Here is a 25,997-nt window from a genome sequence, read left to right as displayed (position 1 = left end):
GTTTTCATAACACAAAAAAGAAAAAAACAGTTTGACAGTGTAACGGGACATCCTCTTCTAGCATTACTTTTCCTCAACAAAAGTTGTCGTTACCAGTACTATTTTTAGAATTTAGGATAGGTCAGTGTTATCTTAGTTACTTTTCCGAAAAATTTCATATAATTTTATACACAGTATTTCATATTCCAAGCTAAAATTTATTAATAGGAATCACTTTATGAAATATTTTTGTCTCTATGTTATAATCGATACGTACTAGTTCTGAATGCACAGTTAAAATTGCTTTAAAAAAAAATCTGAAATTATGAATTATTGGCACACTTATAATTTCTATCATTAATTACACAATCCTGTATGGTTTACTATGTTTATTTCTGGATTCATTTATGAAATAATAATCGAAACTAATAATGTTATTGGAACTAGAAGGAACTGATTTGTTAAGAAAAATTGTGAAACCTTTGGAATATTGTTATTTCCGTAGAGTGAGGGAGTCGTAAGCATGCCCCTGGTGTGATCGGACGTGCTTTCGTATGTTTGTGCGAACAATGTAATTTAGGCTTTGTTAAAGTGAAAAATGAAAATACTGTATGATATACTAAAATGTGAGAGAATATATTTACGTAAATACAAATATTCCGCAACAACTACCTTCAAATTTATTTAGTTCAGTCCAACCGTTAGGACATAAAATGTGATATTTTCAGCTTCAAGTATCAGACCCCTAGACAAGCAGAACTTGAGTCATCTTCTCATGAGGAGCTAAGTAAACTAGGAAGTTTACTATAAATTTTGCTCCTCTCCAATCTTCATAAGTGATATTGTGTAATGTGAGCTATAGATGAAACTAGGAAAGAGGGGGTAGATTAGTGGATTACAACAGTTATATACATACTATATGAATACCTAAGTAATACATAAAAAGGAAAAGTTGTTACTGAAAATATCAAAAAGTTCTTGACGCATTTACTACAAATTTTTACACGACACCTTAATGAATTTCGGACGTACAAGGATTATATATTTCTCTAATATATATATATATATATATATATATATATATATATATATATATATATATATGTGTGTGTGTGTGTGTGTGTGTGTGTGTGTGTACACGTACAAGGTTGCGAACGCCCCTTTATGTCTGGTGGCATCGTACACACAGGTAAAGGAAACGAAGCAAATGTGCCACAGGAGAAGCTAATGAAATAGATGTACTAGTGGCAATGCACCACAACCGGCAACTACACTGCGATTCCCGCATGTCCGAAGGTAGTATTGCCACAGTACTGCATCATCAGAAGTATCGTCCGTACCACGTATCACTGCATCAAGAACTTCATGGCACATAACCTGGAACTTTTTTGTGAATGGGCACGCCAACAAATGCATACGACGCCAACTTTATCTGCCGAGGTACTATTTTCCGATGAGTCTGCTTTCACAAACCATGGTAGCGTTAACATAACATGCATTCCTGGAGTGTAGACAATCGCAACTGGTTACGGCAAGTTGATCATCAGTGTCCTTGGCCGGCTAACATAAGGTGTGGCCTTATGGAGCACAAACTCATTGGTCCGTATTTTATCGACGGCGAGTTGATTGGACGCACATATCGAACGTTTCTGGAACAGGAACTACCGGAACTACGGCTGTATATTGCCCTGGACGTTCGACAACATATTTTGTTTCAGGATGACGGTTTCCCAGCGCATTACGCCAGTGAATCATGGGAGATATTAGACCGCGTTTACACTGATCAGTGGATCGACAGAGGTGGCCCTATTAATTAGCCCGCTAGGTCACCGCATTTGACGCCACCGGATTTCTTTCTGTGGGGATAATGTGACTAGGAAGTGCTAACGGGCAAGGAAGACGTGGTCGACAGCACCAGAAACGCCTGTGCTGACGTTCCCGTCGATATGCTTCTGTCCTTTGTGCGGTCATACGAGAAGCGGATCAATAAGCGTATTGAAGCTGGCGTTACTATGTTTGAACACTTAATCTAATTGCAAAAACAGAGTAGAGTTCGCCTCGAGCCACGCCCAAAGTCCCCTGTTCGATATGTCGGAGGAATGAGAATGGGATTTCCAATTAGAAGTTATGAAATACTGGCCTGTCCTAATCTCGCAGCATGGAACTGGTAGCCCACGCGCTATTGAATATTCAGGGGCCAATTAGGAGCATATCGTAAATTACGACTGTGTTCCCATTTCTATTCCTCCGATTACAGCGCTATCTGTGTCAATACAAAGAAACTGCTTCAGACACAACGTATGTAGATTTTGTCGTAGAGTCGTAATCTGCAATAGAAAACGGGGGTTCCTATTGAAGATTTTAAAGCTACTCCCCACCACCTCCACACGGAGTGGCGTATCATTGGATGTCCCTCTCCGAGACAAACAAACTGAAAGAATAACTTATTTTGATCCGATGTGTAGTTTTCGAGATATTTCAGTGTCTTCAGTAAAATGAACACTCTAAATATGATAGCTGTCCAGAAAGTAAGTTCCGATCGGTCGAAAAATGGAAACTACTGGGAAAATCCGGTAAAGCTTTGCACAGATGTGTTGGGTATTGTCTCTACTATGTCGGTCGATCGTGTAGCTTTGCTCTTTTTCGTTTTGAGTGAACAGTGAACACGTAAAGATGCGCAGGGAACAGTGTCTCCTGCAAAGTATGAGGGCCTGTTTAGAGATTTCGCCTGTGTCATGCAGCCCACATAACACAACTGTCGAGCAGTTCCTTCTTCATGCCAATTCTCGGCCGCACACTGCAGGGGCAATGCAGACGCTCCTGCAGCGTTTCCGATGATAAGTGTTTGATCACCCGCAATACAGTCCGTAATTGGCTCCCCCTGAGTCTCAATTCTGCTCACAAAAACTGCTGGCTATGAAGACAAAATTTTCCCGCAGACAACGAGCTGCAGACCAGTGCAGATAACTGGCCGAAAGCACAGGCGGCTGCTTTCAGTGACGAGGATATTGGAAAGTTGATACAACACTACTCGAAGTTGGAGAAGCGACTATGTAGAGAAGTAGGTGGGAGACGTACCTAACGGTAGCAAATAGAACGTTTCTGGTTTTCACTGTGGTTTCCATTTCGCGATCGATCGGAACTTATTGTCTGGACAATCCTCGTATTATGTTGACAGAAAACATTGTTTAAAAAATTCTGAAAAAGATCTTGACCGTTTTACTCAGATTTTTACACAATACTCTATTGAACATTCAGAATGAAATGGACGAAGAGAGAGGGAAGGAGGAGATTGGCAGAGGGAGGGGGAAGCAAGTTATGCACAAAGAATTGGGGAGAGGAGGAGATGTACGGAGCTAGTGAGCATTCAGATGGAAATGCGGAAATGGATACAGAGAAAAGATGAACAGAGAGAGAGGGGGGGACGAGAAGCTGGGATGGGCAGAGAGAAAAGGTGGAGGAAGAGGCAAGGAATTTAGGATGCATATGCAATTCCTATACACATTTAGCACTTGCAAAACATTACCGTGTTCACCAGTCATTTAATAAACACAAGTCCTCCGGTCCAGATTATATACCAATAAGATTCCTTGCAGCGTATACTAACGTAACAGCGCCCTACTTAACAATCATATACAACCTCGTTCGACGAAAAATCCGTATCTAAAGACTAGAATGTAGCAAAAGTCACAATAATACCAGGAAAGGAAGTAGGAGTAATGTGATGAATTACAGGCCCATATCACTGACATAGATTAGTAGTAAGAGTTTGGAATGTATACTTTGTTATAACACTATGAATTGCCGAATGAAACTATATGGTTCCAGAGGCCTTTTCTTGTCTCAAGCAACTATGATGCACATATGCCACCTGCATATATATATACGTTATGAATTGACTCGAAAAAAACGATCTATCGACACATAATCAGCAAGGATTCAGAAAACATCGTTTTCGTGCAAAACCTGGTTCTTCATTCTCTCGAAGTAATGAGTGATATCTACGTTGCCTTACGGTTTTCTGCTGAGTAGTTGCCCTCTAAACAGCATCCTATACGAGCAAACCAATAACGTCTTTACCTGATGTTGCTCGCACCTTCGGTTAATTGGTCAATGTCGGCACTGTTTAGAAAAAATAGCTCAAAAATGTCGTATGGTCGAGCCGTACACGTCTGCTTTCATGTCCAGTAGTTAAGTCGTTAGCTGTGATCCTGTAGTCACATAGTCTATGCATTATCCAGAGTTACGAACTAATAAAATACATATAAATATAAAATGAAAGATAAATGAATAATTTAAGGAAAATAATTCTATTTTATCCTCTGTAATTGATGTAGAAGTCAGAGATTTATGGTCAAAAATGTTTATTGAAGAAATTACATCTCAAGTAAATAGAAAGTGCTCCTATAATACCCAGTTACATTAAAGGCAAAAAATGTTTTCAACTGCAGTGAAGTTGCGTTGAGAACATTACGAGAATGGTAGCAGAGCCCCCAAGCTAAATAATCATGCAAGATGCTCAGAAACTAAGTCCATTTCGTGATCATAATACATGAAATATTCACCACCTCAAATACTTCAAAGTTCCATATGATAATTTACAAACTAAAACATGCAAGATAACGAGTGTGACAAAAGCATTGCTGCAGTGGTAACACCGGTTCCCGTCAGGTCACCGAAGTTGGGCGCTGTCGGGTTGCGCTAGCACTTGAATGGGTGACCATCCGGTCTGCCGAGCGCTGTTGGCGAGCGGGGAGCACTCACCCCTTGTGAAGCAAACTGAGGAGCTACTTGACTGAAAAGTAGCGGCTCCGGTATCGTAAACTGACATACGGCCGGCAGAGCGGTTTGCTGACCACATGTCTCCCCACATCCGCATCCTGTAACGCCTGTGGGATGAGGACGACGCGGCGGCCGGTCGGTACCGTTGGGCCTTCATGGCCCGTTCGAGAGGAGTTTAGTTTAGTTTTAGAGATAACGAGTAGAGTTCTGTAATGCAACTACAGAATGTCAGAGTACGATAGCGGCCGTTCATCGCCATTACCTACAGGGCCGAATAACTCACGTCACCTCAGACAGGTCTGCCTTCTTGAATAATTAGACGTAAAGTGCCTCAAAAGTTACAGCTTCGTAGCAGCTACTCACTGCCCAGAATCTATCACCTACACAATCACACTTATTATCACAGACAGGTCTGCCATTTTCTAGACTTAATGTGAAAGTGTCTTCCCCAAGATCTAAACGAAACGGATCTAGAATCGTTCCCTTGAGCTCCTCACTCCAAAACGTCTGTCCCACTTGACTCCAGTGGTGGTCTGACAATGAATGCTTTTCCATTGGCTGAAGATCGTCCCCACCAGAAATATGTCGTTCTTAAGTTCTACAGACATTATTTGACTGAACTTGATCACTTCCCAGACTAAACTAATGCATTACAACAACGTTGTACAACATTACAACAACAAATGCTATACGCATTTGATCACATTCAGACCGTCACAGTAATTACAAACAAAGGTTTGTTCATAAATAAATACACTACTGGCCATTAAAATTGCTACACCAAGAAGAAATGCAGATTATAAACGGGTATTCACAGGTCAAATATAGTATGGTAGAACCGACATGTGATTACATTTTCACGCAATTTGGGTGCATAGATCCTGAGAAATCAGTACCCAGAACAACCACCTCTTGCCATAATAACGGCCTTGATACGCCTGGGCGTTGAGTCAAACAGCGCTTGGATGGCGTCTACAGGTACAGCTGCCCATGCAGCTTCGACACGATACCACAGTTCATCAAGAGTAGTGACTGGCGTATTGTGACGAGCCAGTTGCTCGGCCACCGTTGACCAGACGTTTTCAATTGGTGAGAGATGTGGAGAATGTGCTGGCCAGGGCAGCAGTCGAACGTTTTCTGTATCCAGAAAGGCCCGAACAGGACCTGCAACATGCGGTCGTACATTATCCTGTTGAAATGTAGGGTTTCGCAGGGATCGAATGAAGGGTACAGCCACGGGTAGTAACACATCTGAAATGTAACGTCCACTGTTCAAAGTGCCGTCAATGCGAAGAAAAGGTGACCGAGACGTGTAACCGATGGCACCCCTTACCAGCACGCCTAGTGATACGACAGTATGGCGATGACGAATACACACTTCCGATGTGCGTTCACCACGATGTCGCCAAACATGGATGAGACCATCATGATGCTGTAAACAGAACCTGGAGTCATCCGAAAAAATGACATTTTGCCATTCGTGCACCCAGGTTCGTCGTTGAGTACACCATCGCTGGCGCTCCTGTCTGTGATTCAGCGTCAAGGATAACTGCAGCCATGGTGTCCGAGCTGATAGTCCATGCTGTTACAAACGTTGTCGAACGGTTCGTGCAGATGGTTGTTGTCTTGCAAACGTCCCCATCTGTTGACTCAGGGGTCGAGACATGGTTGCACGATCCGTTACAGCCATGCGGATAATATGCCCGTTATCTCGACTGCTAGCGATACGAGGCCGTTGGGATCGAGCACGGCGTTCCGTATTACCCTCCTGAACCCATCGATTCCATATTCTGTTAACAGTCACTGGATCTCGAGCAACGCGAGTAGCAATGTCGCGATACGATAAACCGCAGTCGCGATTGGCTACAATCCGACCTTTATCAAAGTCGGAAACGTGATGGTACGCGTTTCTCCTCCTTACACGAGGCATCAAAACTACGTTTCACCAGGCAACGCCGGTCAACTACTGTTTGTGTATGAGAAATCGGTTGGAAACTTTCCTCATGTCAGCATGTTGTAGGTGTCGCCACCGGCGCCAACCTTGTGTGAAAGCTCTGAAAAGCTAATAATGTGCATATCACAGCATCTTCTTTTCTGTAGGTTAAATTTCGCGTCTTTAGAACGTCATCTTCGTGGTGTAGCAATTTTAATGGCCAGTTGCGTAAGTTATTATTCTCTCGAAAGTGTACTCACGTTAAATGACGACAGATTGTCGCTAAATACCGCTTAAGCAGTTATTTATGACTGTTTGACAGAAATGTCTCTTTGGCGCTGTTTTTAATGGTGATGTCAGTTAACAAAGGCAACTGAGCACTTCTTCAATCATCGTGATTTTATATTAGCAATTGTAATCTACAGTTCAGTAAATATCTTACAGAAATAGTAACATATTCATTAAATAAGTACATAAGTATGACAAGATAGAGATATCCATGCTGCATTCATTTGTTGTGTTATTGTGGAGTGTACGATGTTGTGACAAGCATCTGCATACTGAAGAGATATAAAAAGAAAGGTAGTAAATCAAGAAATAAATGAAATATAGATATGAAGCTTTCAGGTATGTTAGCTATTGTGCAATGCTACCATCTGAGATATCGTTTGTTGAAATCGCATGAAGCATTTTAAAGTTGTTAATTCAAAGATTCAGGATGAAAATGTTTAGTAACTATAAAATATTAACTTGCTTAGCTTTAAAGATATTGAAAATATTGTTGTGTAATTGGATGCTCCTCATTTCTCTGGTGTTGCAGATGGATTCAGTTTTGATTTATAAAGTAACTGTGATTTACTGTGGAATTTAAAAGAGATGTAAGTAGTCATCTTTCAGCTGGTCTGAAAGTCTGCCATTGCTGGTGCATGCCGCATCCTTCTAACCTCCTGACCGCTGTCCAGATTCCCAGCTAAGGGGTTTGCCCACTTGCTACCGAGCCCCTTCACTCGCAACTGGGCTCGCCAGCAACAGTCTCTGTGGCTGGACCGACAGTGGCGCTTTGGCTGGCCTTAGGCTATCCACCAGGACTCAGCCTCAGAAGAAAATTCAACCCCTTTCGTGGCAGTTCAAGGTGGTCGAATAACCGCCCTACCCATTGATAATGTATAACATTACACTTTCGCATTCAGGATACAGATCTGTGAATATGCTGTGGTGGTACAGTGGTGATTACATGTACATTTTTCTGCAGTCAGATATTGATTAATGATGAAGTCATGACAAAATGGGGTTTGGTTGTTTATTTAATGATTTCCACATTGAATAAGTTGGGAGCAGGAGCTTTCATACCTGTTTATAAGCTTATGACCACAATTTGATACATTTTCTTTCTCTGGTAAGTCAGACATAAACTGAATTTTCATGTGCAGCGAGTGTGGAGTGAAATTTTCGGTGTAGGTGGAATTTCAGTGTGCATTTTGCATATATTCTGTGTATGTGAGTGTCATTGATGCTGAAGAACTTGCTGAACTTACTAATATTTTCATAGTGGTGATACGCTACTAGGGTACATAAGTTCAATTATTGTGTTCTTATGTGGCAGCTTACTTCATTGAAGGTTGTCTAGCACTGTTCTACGTATTTGTTGGCGTGCATATACCATGATTATCCTTTGCCATTTATGGTATGTTCTATACACTTTTAATGCCCACACTCACTTATTAGTTACATTACATTTAGTTTCTCAGAATATTACTTTTTCTACGGTGCATACATTTTCATGAGATATTTGGCTAAGGCTTTTACTACTGTTTGATATCCGCACTATTAAGCTCCTTCTGGTTGAATTTTTGAGTAAGTTCTTTGCAGGATTGTAGGGTTGTCCCTGTATTTTTATTTAGACATGTAGATTCTCTGTCAATTTTTATTCTGTGTGTGGAAATGTCGCGCTCAGTACCTGACTGTAACTTTTGTCTTGTGCTGTATCTCAGAGATAGGTGTTGCTAGCATCTGTCAGCTGCTGTTGTCTGCTAATTGGATGACTGAAGCAATTTTACGACTTGTAAGGACAACAACATATTGTGCATAAGACGGAGTCATCTTTTTACTGCTAAAATCGGGAGACAATTACTCATATATTACAGCCAGACTATCATGTAAGTGCCGGGTTACTGTGTGGAATTGCAGTGCCCGTTCTTCGGGAGTCACTTACCTGTTGTCACCCACAGCAGACAAGAAGACGCACGGTAGCCATTGATGTGCGGTGAAGGCCCACAACCACGTCAGACGAGGAGACCATCACTCGACTTGCCTCTGCCCGAGGCAGGATTCGAACCTGCAACCGTAGGTTTATAATAGCAGTCCAGATTAAGGGCTCCCCATTGTAAGTTTCTCAAAATGCATGAAGCGACTTGATTAATGAAACGAATATACCAACTGCTTTTAAGGTTTATGTTGAGTTTTGTGCACACTGTGAGATAAAAAGTGTAATATCGGATTGGGAGTCCCCTACTTATTGTTTTTATTACTGAAGGTGAAGCTACTGTGAGTGGCCTTATTCACAAAAACAGTTACAACATTGCTTACTAGGGAATGTGTGAATCTTATTGCAAGTCAATTTTAATTAAATTTGTGGTGTGTAAGAAATATCTGATGAAATAAGACTAGGCCCATGTCCATTTCTAGTTAAGTAATGAATTGCAATTGCCATGATGAAGAAATAATTCAGGTTTGGCAAAACATTTACTGTTGATGAGTGTTAAAGTGTCATTTGTGTTTGTGAGAACTTGAATATCTCACAATAACTGCTTTTATCCACTATAACATTTTTCTGCTTGTGATAGGGCTCATTGCACTTTCGTAAGAAAGGAGTGTAGGTGGTTTTTTCCGGCGAAAACTATTTACTTTTTCTTTAAAATAATTGTTTCACATTTCTATGCTTAATTAGACCGGCGACCGTATTCCTTTTCATTTGAATAAATTTGATTAGTTAAAAACATTATCTAAATTGGATCTGACACTTTCTGTGTTTCTATACGTAACTTTAATTTCAAGTCCTATAAGCAAAAATCCTTCAGGCATTTCACGGTTAAATCTGTAAAAATCCTACCAGAGGGAATATTCAAATACCTAACTTGGATATTATCTATATGCTGATACAGCAAAACGGTGCAGCGAGAGCGTTATAGGCTCTTTTCAAGTAATGCAATGCGTCGAGTGCACTGGCGAGTCAATTAGAAGTTTAGCACTCGTGGTGTGGAGGGTGTAGCTTAGATCATGGATGGTACTGTGGTGTTTTGAAGGTGTTTTTTGTCCACGAATTGACACACTTATTCAGATGACTGGTTACACGAAACAGATTGTTCACAGAGTGACCCAAAAGTCTGTTTCACGGAATACTGTAGGTAGAGAGGTAAAACCAGACATATATGCTTGAAATGAAAAGGGGCTGTATTCAAATCAAAAACGAGTGCAGAAACCGGCCAACACAAGGCGCTGGACGTCACTGAAGTAGCATGAAGGTGCGATGGTACTCCGATATGTTACACAGCAGCAACATCATTAGCCTGGCTGATGAACACCTGCTGTAAGGTACGACCGTTACGTAGAACGGCGCTCCACCCGATATTGCTCCATGAGTGAAAGATCTCTTGCGCACAGTGTTTGGTGAGAAACGCACGCTCAACCGCCACTTTCGACATGATTGGCCTCTCACGTCGCAAACCTCAAACCGTGTGACTATTAGTTGTGGGGTTACCTGAAGTTGCAACTTAACCGCAATCGTCCGACCTCATTACGGAAGCTGGAAGACTCATATGCGTCGGCAATCTCTCACCAGGCCTTCTGATATGCTTTACAGTCCTCTTCACGACATTCTCCCTTCGACTACAAATATTGTTGAGGAACGACGGCTGATATATTGAGCATTTGTTGTAAAAAAACATCGTCTTGGCTAAAGATCAATTTTTGCGCTAATTATTGCTTTTGTATTATATGAAACGCCATCTGTTGGTCATTTTGTGCACTTCTTTTTAGTTTCAATAAAACCGCATGTCATTCCAAGCATGTGTGCCAATTTTTATATTTCTTTGTAAATTATTCAGTGAAGTATTGAATTTTCAAATTTTATCGGACTTTTGGGCCAATCTGTATTTCAACATTCTCGGTGTTGTCCTTTATTTTTTTTTTTCAAGATCAAAGCAGTCATGTTCAAGGGATGCACAAATAAGTTCCGTGTCCGCCTAACACTCTAGCACTCTATTGCACCTCGTATGGTGCGGTAAATCAGACAATGCTTAGAAAATGTCTGCAACAGTGGGTTGAAAATAACAATAATTTTCCCGCAGTTTGGTATCTGAACAGGATCTGATCATCAATGAGGGGTTTCAGTTGTGTACGAAATACCTGAAGATACTTGTGGAGTCCCTTCCTCGAAGAAATGAGCCCATTATGAGAGCTAGAAGTGGTGTTACGTGGTATTAACGTGATATATCCCGTGAGCGGGGTGAGAACCAATTTTTTTGCACTGTGTGCTTAGGTTATCACCCCTGGTCACAGAAGCCCTTTGCTCTGGTATATGGGCGCAATATACTTCAAGTAGGAAACACATTCGGGATTGCTGTAGGTGGTTGCTAGCGCCGCACTGGATTCGTCGGATTTCTTGAAGGCGTGGCCGACCTGGTCGGAGTGGCTCTCCGTGCCCAGGTTGAGTCCGCGCAGCGCACAGTTGAACAGTCCCAGCACCGCGGCCCGGTCCATGTCGGCCCTCAGCTGCCTCAGCGGGTAGGCGTCCGCCTGCTGGTGCAATCCCAGGGCTTGCATTGTGCGCTGCAGCGCGTCGTGGTACTCCACCACCAGGCTGTCAAAGTGCTGGCCGTGCAGCTGCTCGCTGGCGTTGGCGTTCAGGAAACACTGCACGTCGGCGGCCGGGCTGTGCACTTTGCTAAACTGGAACACACGAGCGGACGTAAATGTCTTCTGGAAACGCGGTCTCAGAAACAGTAACGCCTGCGACAATGTGACTACACGTGGACCAATACTAGAACGTAATTTACGAGGGTTGAAGAGTTTATGAAGAGGTTTTATGTGGCCACTACTAGTCACGACTTTTTCTTAACGTCATCAGAAAGAGAAAGGTACAACACAGCATCGACACATCGAAAGCAATGTCAAACCACGCTTTGTTTTGACCACCTCCTTGCTTCTAATCCAAGGTGTAAGCGTTCGTTACAACGTGGTTAACAGTGGTCGACCAGATCCGGTTAGCCACAACAGTGAATGAAACTGAACATTTCAAATAACAACTACACTGATGGAAAAAACCGCAATACTATAAAGTAATTAATATAGAATAGTGAAATGTCGGGAGTCGGGGTAATTTACACTACTGGACGTTAAAATTGCTACACCACGACGAACACGTGCTACAGACGCGAAATTTAACCGACAAGAAGAAGATGCTGTCATATGCAAATGATTGGCTTTTCAGAGCATTCACACAAGGTTGGCGCCGGTGGAGACACCTACAACGTGCTGACATGAGGAACGTTTCCAACCGATTTCTCATACGCAAACAGCAGTTGGCCGGTGTTGCCTGGTGAAACGTTGTTGTGATGCCTCGTGCAAGGAGGAGAAATGCGTACCATCACGTTTCCGACTTTGATAAAGGTCTGATTGTAGCCTATCGCGATTGCGGTTTACTGTATCGCGACATTGCTGCTCGCGTTGGTCGAGATCCAATGACTGTTATCAGAATATGGAATCGGTGGGTTCTGGAGGGTAATGCGGAACGCCGTGCTCGATCCCAATGGCCTCGTGTCACTAGCAGTCGAGATGACAGGCGTCTTATCCGCATGGCTGTAACGGATCGTGCAGCCACATCTCGATCCCTGAGTCAACAGATGGGGACGTTTGCAAGATAACAACCATCTGCACGAACAGTTCGACGACGTTTGCAGCAGCATGGACTGTCAGCTCGGAGACCATGGTTGCGGATACCCTTGACGCTGCATCACAGAGAGGAGCGCCTGCGATGGTGTACTCGACGACGAACCTGGGTGCACGAATGGCAAAACGTAATTTTTTTCTGATGAATCCAGGTTATGTTTACAGCATCATGAAGGTCGCATCCGTGTTTGGCGACATTGTGGTGAACGCACATTGGAAGCGTGTATTCGTCATCGCCATACTGGCGTATCACCCGGCCTGATGGTATGGGGTGCCATTGGTTACACGTCTCGGTCACCTCTTGTTCGCATTGACGGCACTTTGAACAGTGGACGTTACATTTCAGGTGTGTTACGAACCTTGGCTCTACTCTTCATTCGATCCCTGCGAAACCTTACATCTCAGCAGAATAATGCACGACCGCATGTTGCAGGTCCTGTACGGGCCTTTCTGGATATAGAAAATGTTCGACTGCTGCCCTGATCAGCACATTCTCCAGATCTCTCACCAATTGAAAACATCTGGTCAATGGTGGCCGAGCAACTGGCTCGTCACAATACGCCAGTCACTACTCTTGATGAACTGTGGTATCGTGTTGAAGGTGCATGGGCAGCTGTACCTGTACACGCCATCCAAGCTCTGTTTGACTCAATGGCCAGGCGTACCAAGGTCGTTATTTCTCAGGATCTATGCACCCAAATTGCGTGAAAGTGTAATTAAATGTCAGTTATAATATAGTATATCTGTCCAATGAATACCTGATCATAATCAGCATTTCTTCTTGGTGTAGCAATTTTAATGGCCAATAGTGTATTTAAGTGATTATCATTGCAAGATCACAGGTTAATGGAGGCACGAGACAAGCCATGGCACATGTGAAACAATGGTACATTAATAACTGGTGTAACCTAAAGAATGTTCCATAAAAGCATGCTAATGTGTCTGCATTGTGTTGTATAGGTGCCGGATTTGACTTTGTGAGATGTGAGTTCCATGTACGTTGCGCTTGGTTGCTCATTGAAGGGACGGCTAATGCTGGTTGTGGATGACACTGGAATTGTCGCCCGATGATTTGCCGTACGTGCTCGACTGAAGACAGATCTAGTGATCTAACAGGCCAAGTAAACATGTCGAAACTCCGTAGAGCATGTTGGGTAACAACAGCGGTTTGTGGGCGAGCGTTATTGTTTGGAACGAATGGCAGCATAACAAGTTGAATCACCGGACTGGCATACAAAATTTACTGTCAGGGTACGTGGGATAACCACAAAAGTGCTCCTGCTGTCATACGAAATCGCACCCCACACATTAACTGCAGGAATAGGTGCAGTGTCAGTAGCAGGCAGACAGTTTCGTTGAAGGCTCTCAACTGGCCCCCTTCTAACCAACACACGACATTACTGGCACCGAAGCAGAAGCAGCTTTCATCGGAAAACACAACAGACCTTTACCCGGTCCTCCAATAAGCTCTCGCTTGACACCATTTGAGTGGCAACTAACGGTGATTTAGACGCAGTGGAATGCACACTGCAGTGCGTCTGGCCCTGAGCTGTCCTTGATGTAACCGACTTGTAACAGCTCATAGTGCCACTGAGGTGCCAACCGCTGCTGAAATGGCTGCTGCAGGTTCATTACGATGCTCCAGAACCATACGCCAATTTCGACGGTCTTCCCTCTCCCTAGTGCCATGTTCGTCCGGAACCCGGTCTTCTTGCGACCGTACATTCTCATGAACATCGCTGTCAGCAATCATGAACAGTTGCTGCATTCCTGCCAAGTCTTTCTGCACAGTTGCGAAGGATCATCCAGCTTCTCGTAGCTCTATTACACGACCTCGTCAATCTCGCAATCTGATAATGGCGACTTTGTCGCCTTACAGGCATTCTTGAATAACATCAACTCACTACTTCCAATCTCAATCTAACGCACAAACCCGTTACAGCGTGCATTTAAAGCAAACCTGATTTTCATTCTCAAAGTGGCGCTACTGGCGCCACTCTTGTGTGACTGGTGCGAAATTTTTGTAGACAACATGGTTCAGGTGTAGAAGGACGCTTACTAAATGTCATCGCTATCGCACAACTCATGTTTGGTGCCGTGATTTTTTTCTGTCTGTGTACAGCAAAAATTCCGTGTGGATCAACGGCCTGCTGCGAGTCTCACACCTCATCGGCTTGTGTGCAGTCCCATTCTACCAGGGAAAGGGAACCTGAGACTAACATGGGACTCGAATCACATGTCGTTCCAGGAGAATCTTCTCATGTAGGCTAAAGGTAGAACGAAGTATTTTCTAGTTCGACCGAAATTCGTGACCTTTCGGTTTCCAAGCATACGTTTTACCAAAGATCACCAGACCATACTAGCCGTTTCGTTCGAACAGCGAAGGCCACAACACTTGTGAGGACGGAATCTACTAATTTACGACTGTGCAAGCATTTATGTTAAATGTTTCTGCGTAACCATTTTGGTCTGATGATGATTTTACGCTTCGAAAGATGTTGCAAGAGACAGTCTGGAACTGCGCGACCGCTTCGGTCGCAGGTTCGAATCCTGCCTCGGGTATGGATGTGTGTGATGTCCTTAGGTTAGTTAGGTTTAAGTAGTTCTAAGTTCTAGGGGACTGATGACCTTAGAAGTTAAGTCCCATAGTGCTCAGAGCCATTTGAACCATTTTTTTTAATGTTGCAAGATTAAATAATGTAAAGAAGTAACAAAACATTGTGACTGCCTTGGGTCTTTCAAAAACCTGTTAACAAATATTAACTAACAATCTGACAAATCACAGTCAATATGACTTTAAGCTGAATGAACAATAATGCCCCCAATCAGCATTTGGTAGAACTGGTTTACGGCCGGCACTGGAGTGTTCAGTAGATTCTCCTCTATAGCCACGATTTGCGGGAAGCAATAGCAGTGAACGACTGAGTCGTTAAAGTGTAAAGGATAGAACGCTACGCAGACGTCCGGCCAGAGGGATTTAGCAAAGGTCGCCCCAAAGGAAATTTATCAGGCAGTGCCAGCCATTTATGTCGATGTGAGTACTGTGCAGTCAGGTTGTGACGAAGCAAGCTGGAATAATTTTAATTCCCTCTTGTTTTGTCAGCTGCCTGCTTAAATTCGTTTTTTCACTTTTAACTAATTACCACTAACATACGTGAATAGAATCTGCATATTCATAAAAGAGAAAGGTTGTCCCTCAGTTTTACGGAATAAAGCACCAGATCTAACTTTTTGCTTAGTTTTATCTATGTAATTGATTTTCTAATTTATTTTGACTATTCCTAATTAGTAGCAATCATTATAGGGAGAAATCAGTGATTGTTTCGTAACTTAAATTCTGTTGTTGACACACAAACAAATATAAATTCTATACTAATTATGAATATTTGAACGACGTAATACTAGTAACTTTAAAGTATCTGTTTAGCTCTATTTCAAAACATGTTAGCAAAGCCAGCCCTTAATTAGGGTTGGTTTGGGTTGTTTGGGGGAGGAGCCCAGACAACGAGGTCGTCGGTCTCAACGGATTAGGGAAGGACGGGGAAGGAAGTCGGCCGTGCCCTTTCTACGGTCTAGATCTGGTCGTAGGTTCGAATTCTGCCTCGGGCATGAATGTGTGTGATGTCTTTAGGTTAGTTAGGTTTAAGTAGTTCTAAGTTCTAGGGGACTGATGACCTCAGAAGTTAACTCCCATAGTTCTCAGAGCCATTTGAACCATTTTTTGTTGCAAATACACTTCTGGGATATTCCGCCGGATCATATTGTGCAAATACCACAATATTGCGTCAATAAAACTGTTCGACATCTTCAGGTGGTGGTAGCTGCTGTTGTCACTGTTGCAAGACGTGACTGGTGATAATCGTATGGCGGCGTCGAAATTTATCAGACGAGGAGCAGACGCTCGCAGTTGGAGGAAAGGGGCGTTCATAATGCCCTCCCTGCCGGAAGCCGCAGAAAGACCTTCCGTGCGCACTGTGGATAATTACTGTTCTGGCAAAAGCTCCTACCGTTGAAAACTGAATTAAATTCCAGCAATGTGCTGCATCGCGTCAAGAATCGGAAGTTTCTTCTGTTTTAAATTAATGACAGCCAGTGCTAGATTCCACGCATCGCTTAGTGGAAAACCTGCATAACTGTTGATAAACATGTCCACCGTGCGGATATGTAGGGCGTCATTGAGGAAAAAGTTCCTGAAAGATGACGCTGAGGATAGAATTTCAGTCTTCTCGTATAGCAAGCGATGCTCCGTGCATGCAGTGCTTCGCTACCGTTGATTTATCAAGTTGCCCCAGGCGTGTATGACGACGGTGTTCAACACAACGTTCTTGCGCGGTTCGCCATGTCTGCCTAATACAAGATTTTCCACATTAGCATGCCATCTTACACACGCTACGTTTCCTGAGGCCATGATCGTCTGTGACCGAACACAACCAATTCCTCAGTTTTGCTGGTGGTCGAAAAACACATTTGATGTCGTGTATCTTGAGAATTCTTTCTATTCATTGCGCCAAAATGTGGTAAGAACGCCATTGCAGTGGGAGGCTCAAGATTCCCATTTCCGTCCCTGGTTTGAACTTGCTTCGAAGAGAAGGTATGGCGCGCTTCCTATCGGAATAGCTGTTCTGTTGGAACGTCGTTCTTCGGTGTTGTAGCCTCACCAGGCAGACCGTTGGTATGTGAGACCACTTGTTTTCTTTGTACCATAGAGCGTAAGGCCCTGCCGCGTTTTATAGAATGATGACAGCTTGTGGACTGTAAATATAACTACATGTGAGTTAGTTTGAGTTAAACATTATGTACCGTCGGCTTTCCTTTAAACCATAGCGTTTTGTCACCGCTATGCGATTGCAGTAGTCGCATATTGAGGCAGTAACAACAGCAACTACTGAGCCGTGGTAAATTTGCTGTTTTGAAGAGGGCGCCGCAGCGCGTAGTGTGAAGCAGCCGCCCTCCGTTTCTGGCGGTGGCGCCGCTGCGGCAGTCGCAGCTTTGGTGTCTCCCTCTGGTGGAGAAGGGGAAAGTTAGCCTGTTCACGTACAATTAACTGGAGCTATGAGCCCGCTAGGCGGCGAGTCTGGTCAGTTGGTCAGCCAGGTCAGTGTGGGGCAGTCAGTGTCTGTCTGTCGCCGGAGTACCAGTATGTGTTAGGCTGCCAGTCTGCTCGAGTTTGTTCAGGCAACGCTCATTGGCGGTTGGATCGATCTGTTGGACGGTCGCGCACTGGGACACAAGATGACTTGTCCGTCTTGAGCGTCGGCGCATGTGAGGTTGCCACGTCAGTCCAGTGGGCCGCACCGTATAGCGAGGGGTAGTGGCTTCGCGGCCGACACGAGAGCAACAGGAGTCAACCCACGACATCGGTTTGGCCGCCGCGAGCTACGACGCCGTGAGACGGGAGATCGGCGAGCCTTCCTGCGTCCATTGAAGCGGCTGGCAACGGACGGTTCGGGAGAGCGTTTTGGGGGTGCTGCGCCAGGTCTTCGCCAGACATCACAGTTTTTTTTTTAAAGTGATTCATGATATATTGTTTCATTTACTTATTAAATTCTACTTGTTTTGTTGGTAAGTCTCTCGTCCCCAGCTTGCTCGTCTGTCTCTCGACCGAATTTGTTAGGCAGTTAGTGTCTGTGTGTCTGTCTGTCGGTCTGCCGTACGTTAATAGCTGCCTATGTCATGTTTGTCGGATTCGGTGTTAACGAATTTATTGCTTGAAGTGTAAGGGCAGAATTCCTGAAATATATTTTTATCTTGCCTATCATCTTGAGAGGCGGTATATGTGTAATGTAGAGCATGTTTGTATATTTTATGTAAGACTGCATTTCATGGGTTTTTATTTAAATGTGAAACGTCCCCTTTGAACAATTATACAAGACTGTGCTTTAACTGACACACAGAATTTTTTAGCGCAACGCAATCTGACTTTCAATAATCCCTACAAAAGAATGGCCCTGTCTAATATTAACCTATACGTTTCACAAATCACTTACCTCACAAAAATCTTCGTTACTCGAACTACTGCAATACAGCGAGCGCCACTACTGCCAGCTAAATAAAAGATTCAAACTAAGGAAGGCACTAACTACTGATAGGCATAGTTAGCAAATGAAAGATTTTAATAGAGAACAAACAATGTATTTACCTTAATAATCATAGTGTATATAGCAGTTCATGCCATCTAGTCTTACAAATTCCAAATCTCCGCCATTTCTCTCCCCACATCCACCACTGCTGGCGGCTCACCTCCAACTGCGCAACGCTACGCGCTGTTCACATCCAGCTGCCGCTGCCCAACACTACAATGGCAGACAAAAATGCAAACTAGCCACAGACTGCACACAGCACAGCCAGTGATTTTCATACAGTGCGCTACGTAACATTGTCAATAAGAAAACATAAACAGCCTACTTACATAGCCCCCCATGCTCCCCACAAAAAATTTTACAAATTCTTTTGGGCAGTTTCCAATAATGATTTGATAAAATTTTTCATAATTACAATAACAAAGAAATAAAATGAACACACTTATTGATACAATGTTGGTCAAAAGCTAAAATTTTCTCACAGTCCATAAAGACAGTCCTGATTATTTATCACAGTAAAATTGCACTTTTTTTTTCAAAGTCTCAGCAGTAAAAGAAAATGCACACGGAAGTAGTGGATTTCCACGCAGTCTTGAAGAAGTAGTGTTGTCCTTCCAACGGAAAGATAGTGCTGACTCTCGACATGCAGACAGGTAATGGGCCACAACAAAGCAAACCCACAGCAGAGTCATTCGAAGTTTTGAAGAATATTGGTAGGTAGGTCATCACAGAGTAGACCCACTGTAGTCCTGGTAGAGATTACGGTATTGGTGGGCCACCAGAGGTGCAGACCCACTGCAGTCCTTGTAGAAATAATGGTGTTGGTGAGTCATCAAAGGCGTAGATCCACTATAGTCCTTGTAGAGACGGCCAGCAGCCATCTGTTGCGCCTTTGCAGGTGCACAATCACCATCGAAGAGTCTTGTGGACAATATAGCAAGTCCATGAACCACCACTTGTGCACTCACAAAATTTTTTTTGAAATGTCCTTAGAACCAGCAATGCTGTTATCCAGTCCCTTGCTGAATTATTAACACTCGTGCAAACACTATCAGTCCCTACTTCTCTCATATTATCCATATACTATGACCAACAGAAACGTGTGCAGTGAAATGGAACTTACAAGTTAATAATATGATGAACTGGTGTCAATTACAATTATATAACATAAGAATACAATTACCAAGGTACAAAATACATCATTAAAGAACATAAAAATACAGATAACATTTGTAGTAACACAGGCTTTACAAAAGAATAGAAATAAACATATACATCAGTGTTACAAAAATAATGACATAAGTACATACATAAAGATCAGAATAACTTTTGAAACATCACCTTCACATATGAGCAACAAAACAGAATAAATAATGTCTCAACATCTTTACAAAGTAAATAACATAGTATTAGAAAAATTCTACAACATAGCTCTCATCAGCTAAACACATAAAGACAGGAAAAACGCAAATACACAAGGGTACACAAACATATAGAGGGATGACACAAAAGGAAAGGACAGGGTTTGTTTTACTGCAGTATTTTGCATGGAGATCTCCCTTTGTTCATCATTATTCCCAAAAGTACTATCTAAGCCTGCTTTCTGTATTCTGTTCACTTCCTCTTTCAAAATAGTTTTTCTCCACTGTACACTACTTTTTTTTTGGCCAAACCATTTTCTTATATCTTCTCAATGCATTTCTTCCAATTCATCATAGTTAGTTTCTTGTATAGTCTACCCCCTCTTAAGCTAACTTAAATCTACTGAGCTCAGATGCTAAACTAAGGGACGAGGCAATGCAGCAGCACAAAACAATCAACACAAACAGCAATGATAAAAAATACAAAAGGCAAAGCAAGCAGCATAAATTACAACTAATATAAGGCAATGAGCAGAAAACAAGAAAAATAAATGCTTAGTAAAACTGGCTTAACAGCGTAATACAAAGTCAAATTCAGTAACATTATGCCTGGCAAACAGCAGCAGAAAATGAAATAACTTATACCTAAACATGACATAACTCAAGCAGAAAAAATAGTACACTAAAGACAACAATGCAGACAAGGGAAATCTATATTCACATCTTAATGTATATGTAATTAAAGTGGTCACCACAACTTATTCTACAAAATAAATTACCAAGTACTTGAAAAGAAAATTATGAATGCAGTTCCTGTGAAGGTAAATGTCTTTCTGTGCTCCCTCATTTTTTTGAAAAAAATTATTATTTACTCGATCTGTAGACAGAAAATATTTATATTAGTACATCTATAAATTTTATTTTAACCAATGCTGCAGTGCAGCTAGAAACTAGATATTAAACAAAATCTCTCAACTAGAAAGACAATGGATGTAAAATGTTTCTCATCATTTCATTAGGCATTTTAGTAAATATTATAAATTAAGAGCTCCACAGTGTAATCATATGTTTTCAAGTTCGAGCGTGTCGTATTTGCGATGCTTGATGCTTTCTACAAAGGAATGTCAATAGCGAGGATAATGGCCTCTTTTTTTTTTTTTTTTTTTTTTTTTTGCACCTAATGGCTTTCTTTTGTCAGACGTCTACCTCTCAGCTGGGTGCCCAAAACGCATTATGCCAAGGTCACTTACCTTTCTTGCTGAAATATTTACGATGGCAGTTTCCGCCACAGTGACAGTCTCATATAAAAATATTTCACAGGTCAAGAATTTGGGTTACACATCTGTAGAAACAAAATCCTATAAATATAACAGCGTCCAAAAAATTTTCGCCAGCATTGTGATACATTCATGCATATACACGCATTTCATAACTCTTAAAGTACGATTCTTGGTTTCCAACAACCTTTTTCACAAACCAGAGTCCCTAACCACTACTCATTACTCCTTACCTTATTATACATATACATATTCGTCGACACTTCTTCAATATTTCGTCATAACAAATACATAGCATAATCAAATTCCTCATATAGCATCAGCTTATTGATCATAAACATACCTCATCAGCATAATACACATCGTCGTCGTAAAAATAACATCATAACACCTCAGTCAAATCTCAAAATCGTCGTAGCTTCCGCAAATAATTTCAAAACCTAAAAAAAATTCTCTGCTCATGTCAAAAGTGTCAGCTGCCTCAAACGTACTTTAAAAATCGTGATCCCATACCAAATATATCATTCAAACCTCTCATAGTATTACAATGGTTCCGGAAAAATATGAGCATTTCACAAAGTACAGACAAAATACAATTTCATAAGTGTGAAGTTACCCAACTGTGTAATTGCGTAAACATGTGTCACTGATGTAGTAAAAAAAATGTTTATCTCTCAGTTAAATGATCAGATAGTTGTGTAATTTATGTGTTAAAGAAATATGGTACCGAGTGTAAAGTTGTGTAAGCAAATACCATATTAGCTAGGGCTCCTTGTGCTTGCCAGACATATGGTACACAAAGTAAGCGTGTACCCCCCTGAGGATTAATGAATAATACCCTCAGGTGTTACAGATTACAGCAATGGAATGAAATGTGTCACGGAAACCCTTTGTAACATTGTACTTCAAATATCTTTAAAAATAAATGTTTTAAGTACAAAGTTAATCACTCAAATACGTGTACTGTAACGCTAAATGTGAGTCTTGCTGTAAGATAATCTCTGTGGAAGTGTCGTAGTTATTGTCCTCCGAAAGCTAAGTTCTGCAGAAGCCAATGTACTTACCTCATGATAAACAAAAGTGAAATGCTTTGCGTATAGCTATCTTAGTTATTACGCTTATTGCCGTGATGAAGAAATTACTGTGCTGTAACGTATTGTTGTGCTATGGAAAAGGCAGTCTCATTGTAGCCATACCACAAAAGTTACTACTAAAACATGTTTTACTTTCCAAAACAATTCAGAAAAACTGTGCAGATATAAAACAGATACACCGCAAAAGCAACATTGTAAATTGTCACTCATTAGTAGCGTCGTGATAAAAATCGTGTAGCTGTCACATAAACTAACCACTGTGTCATCTGGTATCTCACAGAAAGTACTTTAAATCCAGAATGTATTTTCAAGTAAACCAAAATGTTGCATTAAAATCTCATTAGCAGTACTGGTAAATGTTCTAGGTATGTAAGCCTTATAGTCGTTACATAATCGCGCAACTAACAAGCAAGAATGTACACACACAATAACACTGTGACTTCTGTTCACTATAACAATGCATTCGTAATTTCTGTTTAAATAAGTTCTCTTGGTTCTTGATTGGATATTTAACTTCAAATATTGTTGTATGTTAACAGATTCTAAGTCTGGCAAAGCATACTAGCAATGTAAAGTGAAAAGTTATATGGCAAAGACAAAGTTAAAAAGCAGATTATCTTTCAATAAACGGTTTTACATGTGAAATGTGGTGTAAACTTTTACTCTTCCTAGTATGCAGAGTTTCAACTTCAACGGAATTATCATGTGCTATATGTCGGATTCTATAATGTCCATTGTAAACTAGAAAGAATTTGTGACTCAAGTGTTTCTTCTTATGTGACAATGAATGAGCTTTAATGAGAACTTTCTGACCAATATACAATTTCTTTGCATTTGCTTTACCGTGTAGTTTTCTCCTTTTGTCTGCTGCAGATTTTATATTTTTAAGAGCCAAATCAATTATGTCTTTGTGTCGAAGTTTACGTGTATTCGGGAAAGGTACAAGCTCTCTGATTCTGTTCGGTGGTTCTTCATTCCTTAGTACAAGAGTAGGTGGTAAAGCAGTGGAATCATGAGGCATTTCATTCAGCACATTTTGAAATAAGTGTAAATATCTGTCCCAATGCTGATGCTTTCTGTGACAATAAAGTCTGCAAAGCTTATTGATTTCTTTCATAGTCCATTCAGACGGGTTACAATGTGGTGAGTACAATGAAATAAAAACGGGTTTGATTTTATGATTCCGAAGCATGCGTGACCAAACAGCAGATCTGAATTGCGGTCCGTTATCTGAAATGACTTTGCTAACGTGTCTAACTTCACATAAGAAATTTTTAACAAAGGCGTTGGATACAGACCGTCCAGTGGCTTTACGTAACGGTGTGAAAGAAACAAATTTTGAAGTAAGTTCAACAGCGACTAGAATGTACGAAAATCCATTAGATGTTCTGACAAGCGGTCCCAAGAGATCAACAGCAGCAAATTCTTTTAATTTAGAAGGAATGATAGGAAACAGCGGAGCACGATGGGAGATAGTAGATGGTTTCGCCTTTTGACAAAGTTTACAAATAGACAAGACTCTTCGAATTCTCTTTTCCATATTGTTAAAATAACAAGTCGTTCGAAGAATATGATAACATTTTCGTGGGCCAAAATGTGCGTAGCTGAAATGAATGTACCAAATGAGCTTATTAACAAAATCGTCAGGAATGCAAAGTACCCATAGCTTGTCATCAACAGTGCAGCGTTTGAACAGTATGTTGTTTCTAACCAGATAATAATGCCGAATCTGTGTGTGTGTCTTTTCATGCCACTTGCTCTTGATGTCTTTCCAAATCGGATCTTTATCTTGTTCATGAGCAATGTCCTTTAAAGATGTGATGATGAAGTTTTCAAAGGCGACTTTCTGAATGTAAAGAATACTGAAATTTTTCTCGAGGTTGCCTTCTGTGTTACTTTTCTCAAGCCCAGCCGCTGCGCGTGACAGTGCGTCCGAAACAATGTTCTCCTTGCCGAGAATGTAGACTTTTGTGAAGTGGAATTCTTGCAGCAACAATGCCCAACGTTTTAACCTGTCATGATTTAATTTTGAAGACATAAGAAATTGTAATGCACGATGATCACTGTATACTTTTACGTGCTTACCAGAAAGAAAGAAACGGAACTTGTTAAACGCCCAAACGATAGCTAAAGCTTCTAATTCAGTAACGGAATAATTTTTTTCAGATTTTGTTAGCACTCGGCTAGCAAAAGCAATGGTTTTCTGAATGGTAGTGTCATTTTCTATGGCTTCTTGAAATAAATGGGCACCAAGACCGATTTTAGAAGAATCCGTGCTAAGGCAGAAATCTTGTGACAGATCTGGATGAGCTAGTATTGGCGCGTTAAGTAGCAATTCTTTCAAAGAATTGAATTCCAACTGTGCTTGTTCGTCCCAGTTCCAAATAGTATTTTTTCCAGTGAGAGAACAAAGTTTTGGTGTAACAAGAATTTGCATGTTCAGAAAACGACGGTAAAAATTTACAAGACCTAGAAAACTGCAGACTTGTCTTTTTGTGGATGGAACTGGAATGGCTCTGATTGTTTCTAACTTTTCAGGATCCGGCTGAATACCTTCAGAAGAAATAATATGTCCCAAAAGCCTCACCTTTGACCTACCGAATTCAGACTTTTCCAAGTTAACTGTAATTCCACATTCTGCAAAAATACGTAACAAACTGTTGAGGATGCGATTATGTTGTTCCCATGAAGCTTCTGCTATTAGTATATCATCCACATACAAGGTGATGTGACGTTTTAAGAACTCAGGTAATGTGGAATGTAGCCCGCGAATGAATGCTGCCGAAGAAATGTTCAAACCAAAAGGAAGTTTCCGAAACTGATAACAAACGCCGAAACAAAGGAAAGCTGTGTATTTTCTACATTCTGGATGAAGTTCGATCTGATAAAAGCTGGATCTGAGATCAATGGAAGACAACACTTTTACACCATTAAAATTTTGAAGAAGTTCTTCCAACGTTTGCGGCCTATCTGTTTCAGGAATGATGATGGTATTGATTTGTCTCGAATCTAAGACAAGCCTGATCGATCCATTTTTCTTCTCAACAACATGTAATGGATTGTTGTATGAGCTTATTGCAGGCTCAACAATGCCCTCGTCAAGCATAGATTGTATTTCTGTTCTAACACGGTCCCCATAATGTGCTGGAATTACGTATGGTCTAACACAAAATTTAGTATGCTCACGAACACAAAATTGGTATTGAAATCCCTTGATTGTTCCTGTTTTGTGAGTAAAAACTGTGGAATGTTCTTGTAAAATCTCAAAAAGGTCCTGCCTATCAGTGTCATTACAATTCTCAATTGTTTGAATTTTATTCTGAATTAACTCATTAATTTCAAATATGCCGTCGATATCATCCCTGTCAGTAATTGCAGAGTGATTGTTAGTGTCTAGTTCCGTAAAAAATTCCGAACTGTTGTCCAACAGAAGGTAAAGCCGATTAATTTCTTCGTCATGGTTTGAGAGCCAATCTTCAAGTTTCAAAGCTATTGACTTAACTTCCTTCTCTAAGCTTATTTCAGCATCGTGAAAGTTTAAGATT

The 25,997-nt window shown here is 41.4% G+C and overlaps 1 protein-coding gene across 1 annotated transcript in view; it reads right to left on the bottom strand.

The window, feature by feature from the left end:
• LOC124775722 overlaps window positions 1-25,997 on the bottom strand; it is a 115,755-nt gene that overhangs the window by 84,475 nt on the left and 5,283 nt on the right. The window contains exon 2 of the mRNA XM_047250548.1: window positions 11,372-11,641. Within this exon, the coding sequence (XP_047106504.1) occupies window positions 11,372-11,641 (270 nt within the window). The remainder of the gene's footprint in view (window positions 1-11,371; window positions 11,642-25,997) is intronic.

Source organism: Schistocerca piceifrons, chromosome 2 (assembly GCF_021461385.2).
Source record: "Schistocerca piceifrons isolate TAMUIC-IGC-003096 chromosome 2, iqSchPice1.1, whole genome shotgun sequence".
In the NCBI taxonomy this organism is placed as follows: Eukaryota; Metazoa; Arthropoda; class Insecta; order Orthoptera; family Acrididae; genus Schistocerca; species Schistocerca piceifrons.
Note: the sequence above shows the minus strand (reverse complement) of the source record. Positions and strands in the feature narration are given on the sequence as shown.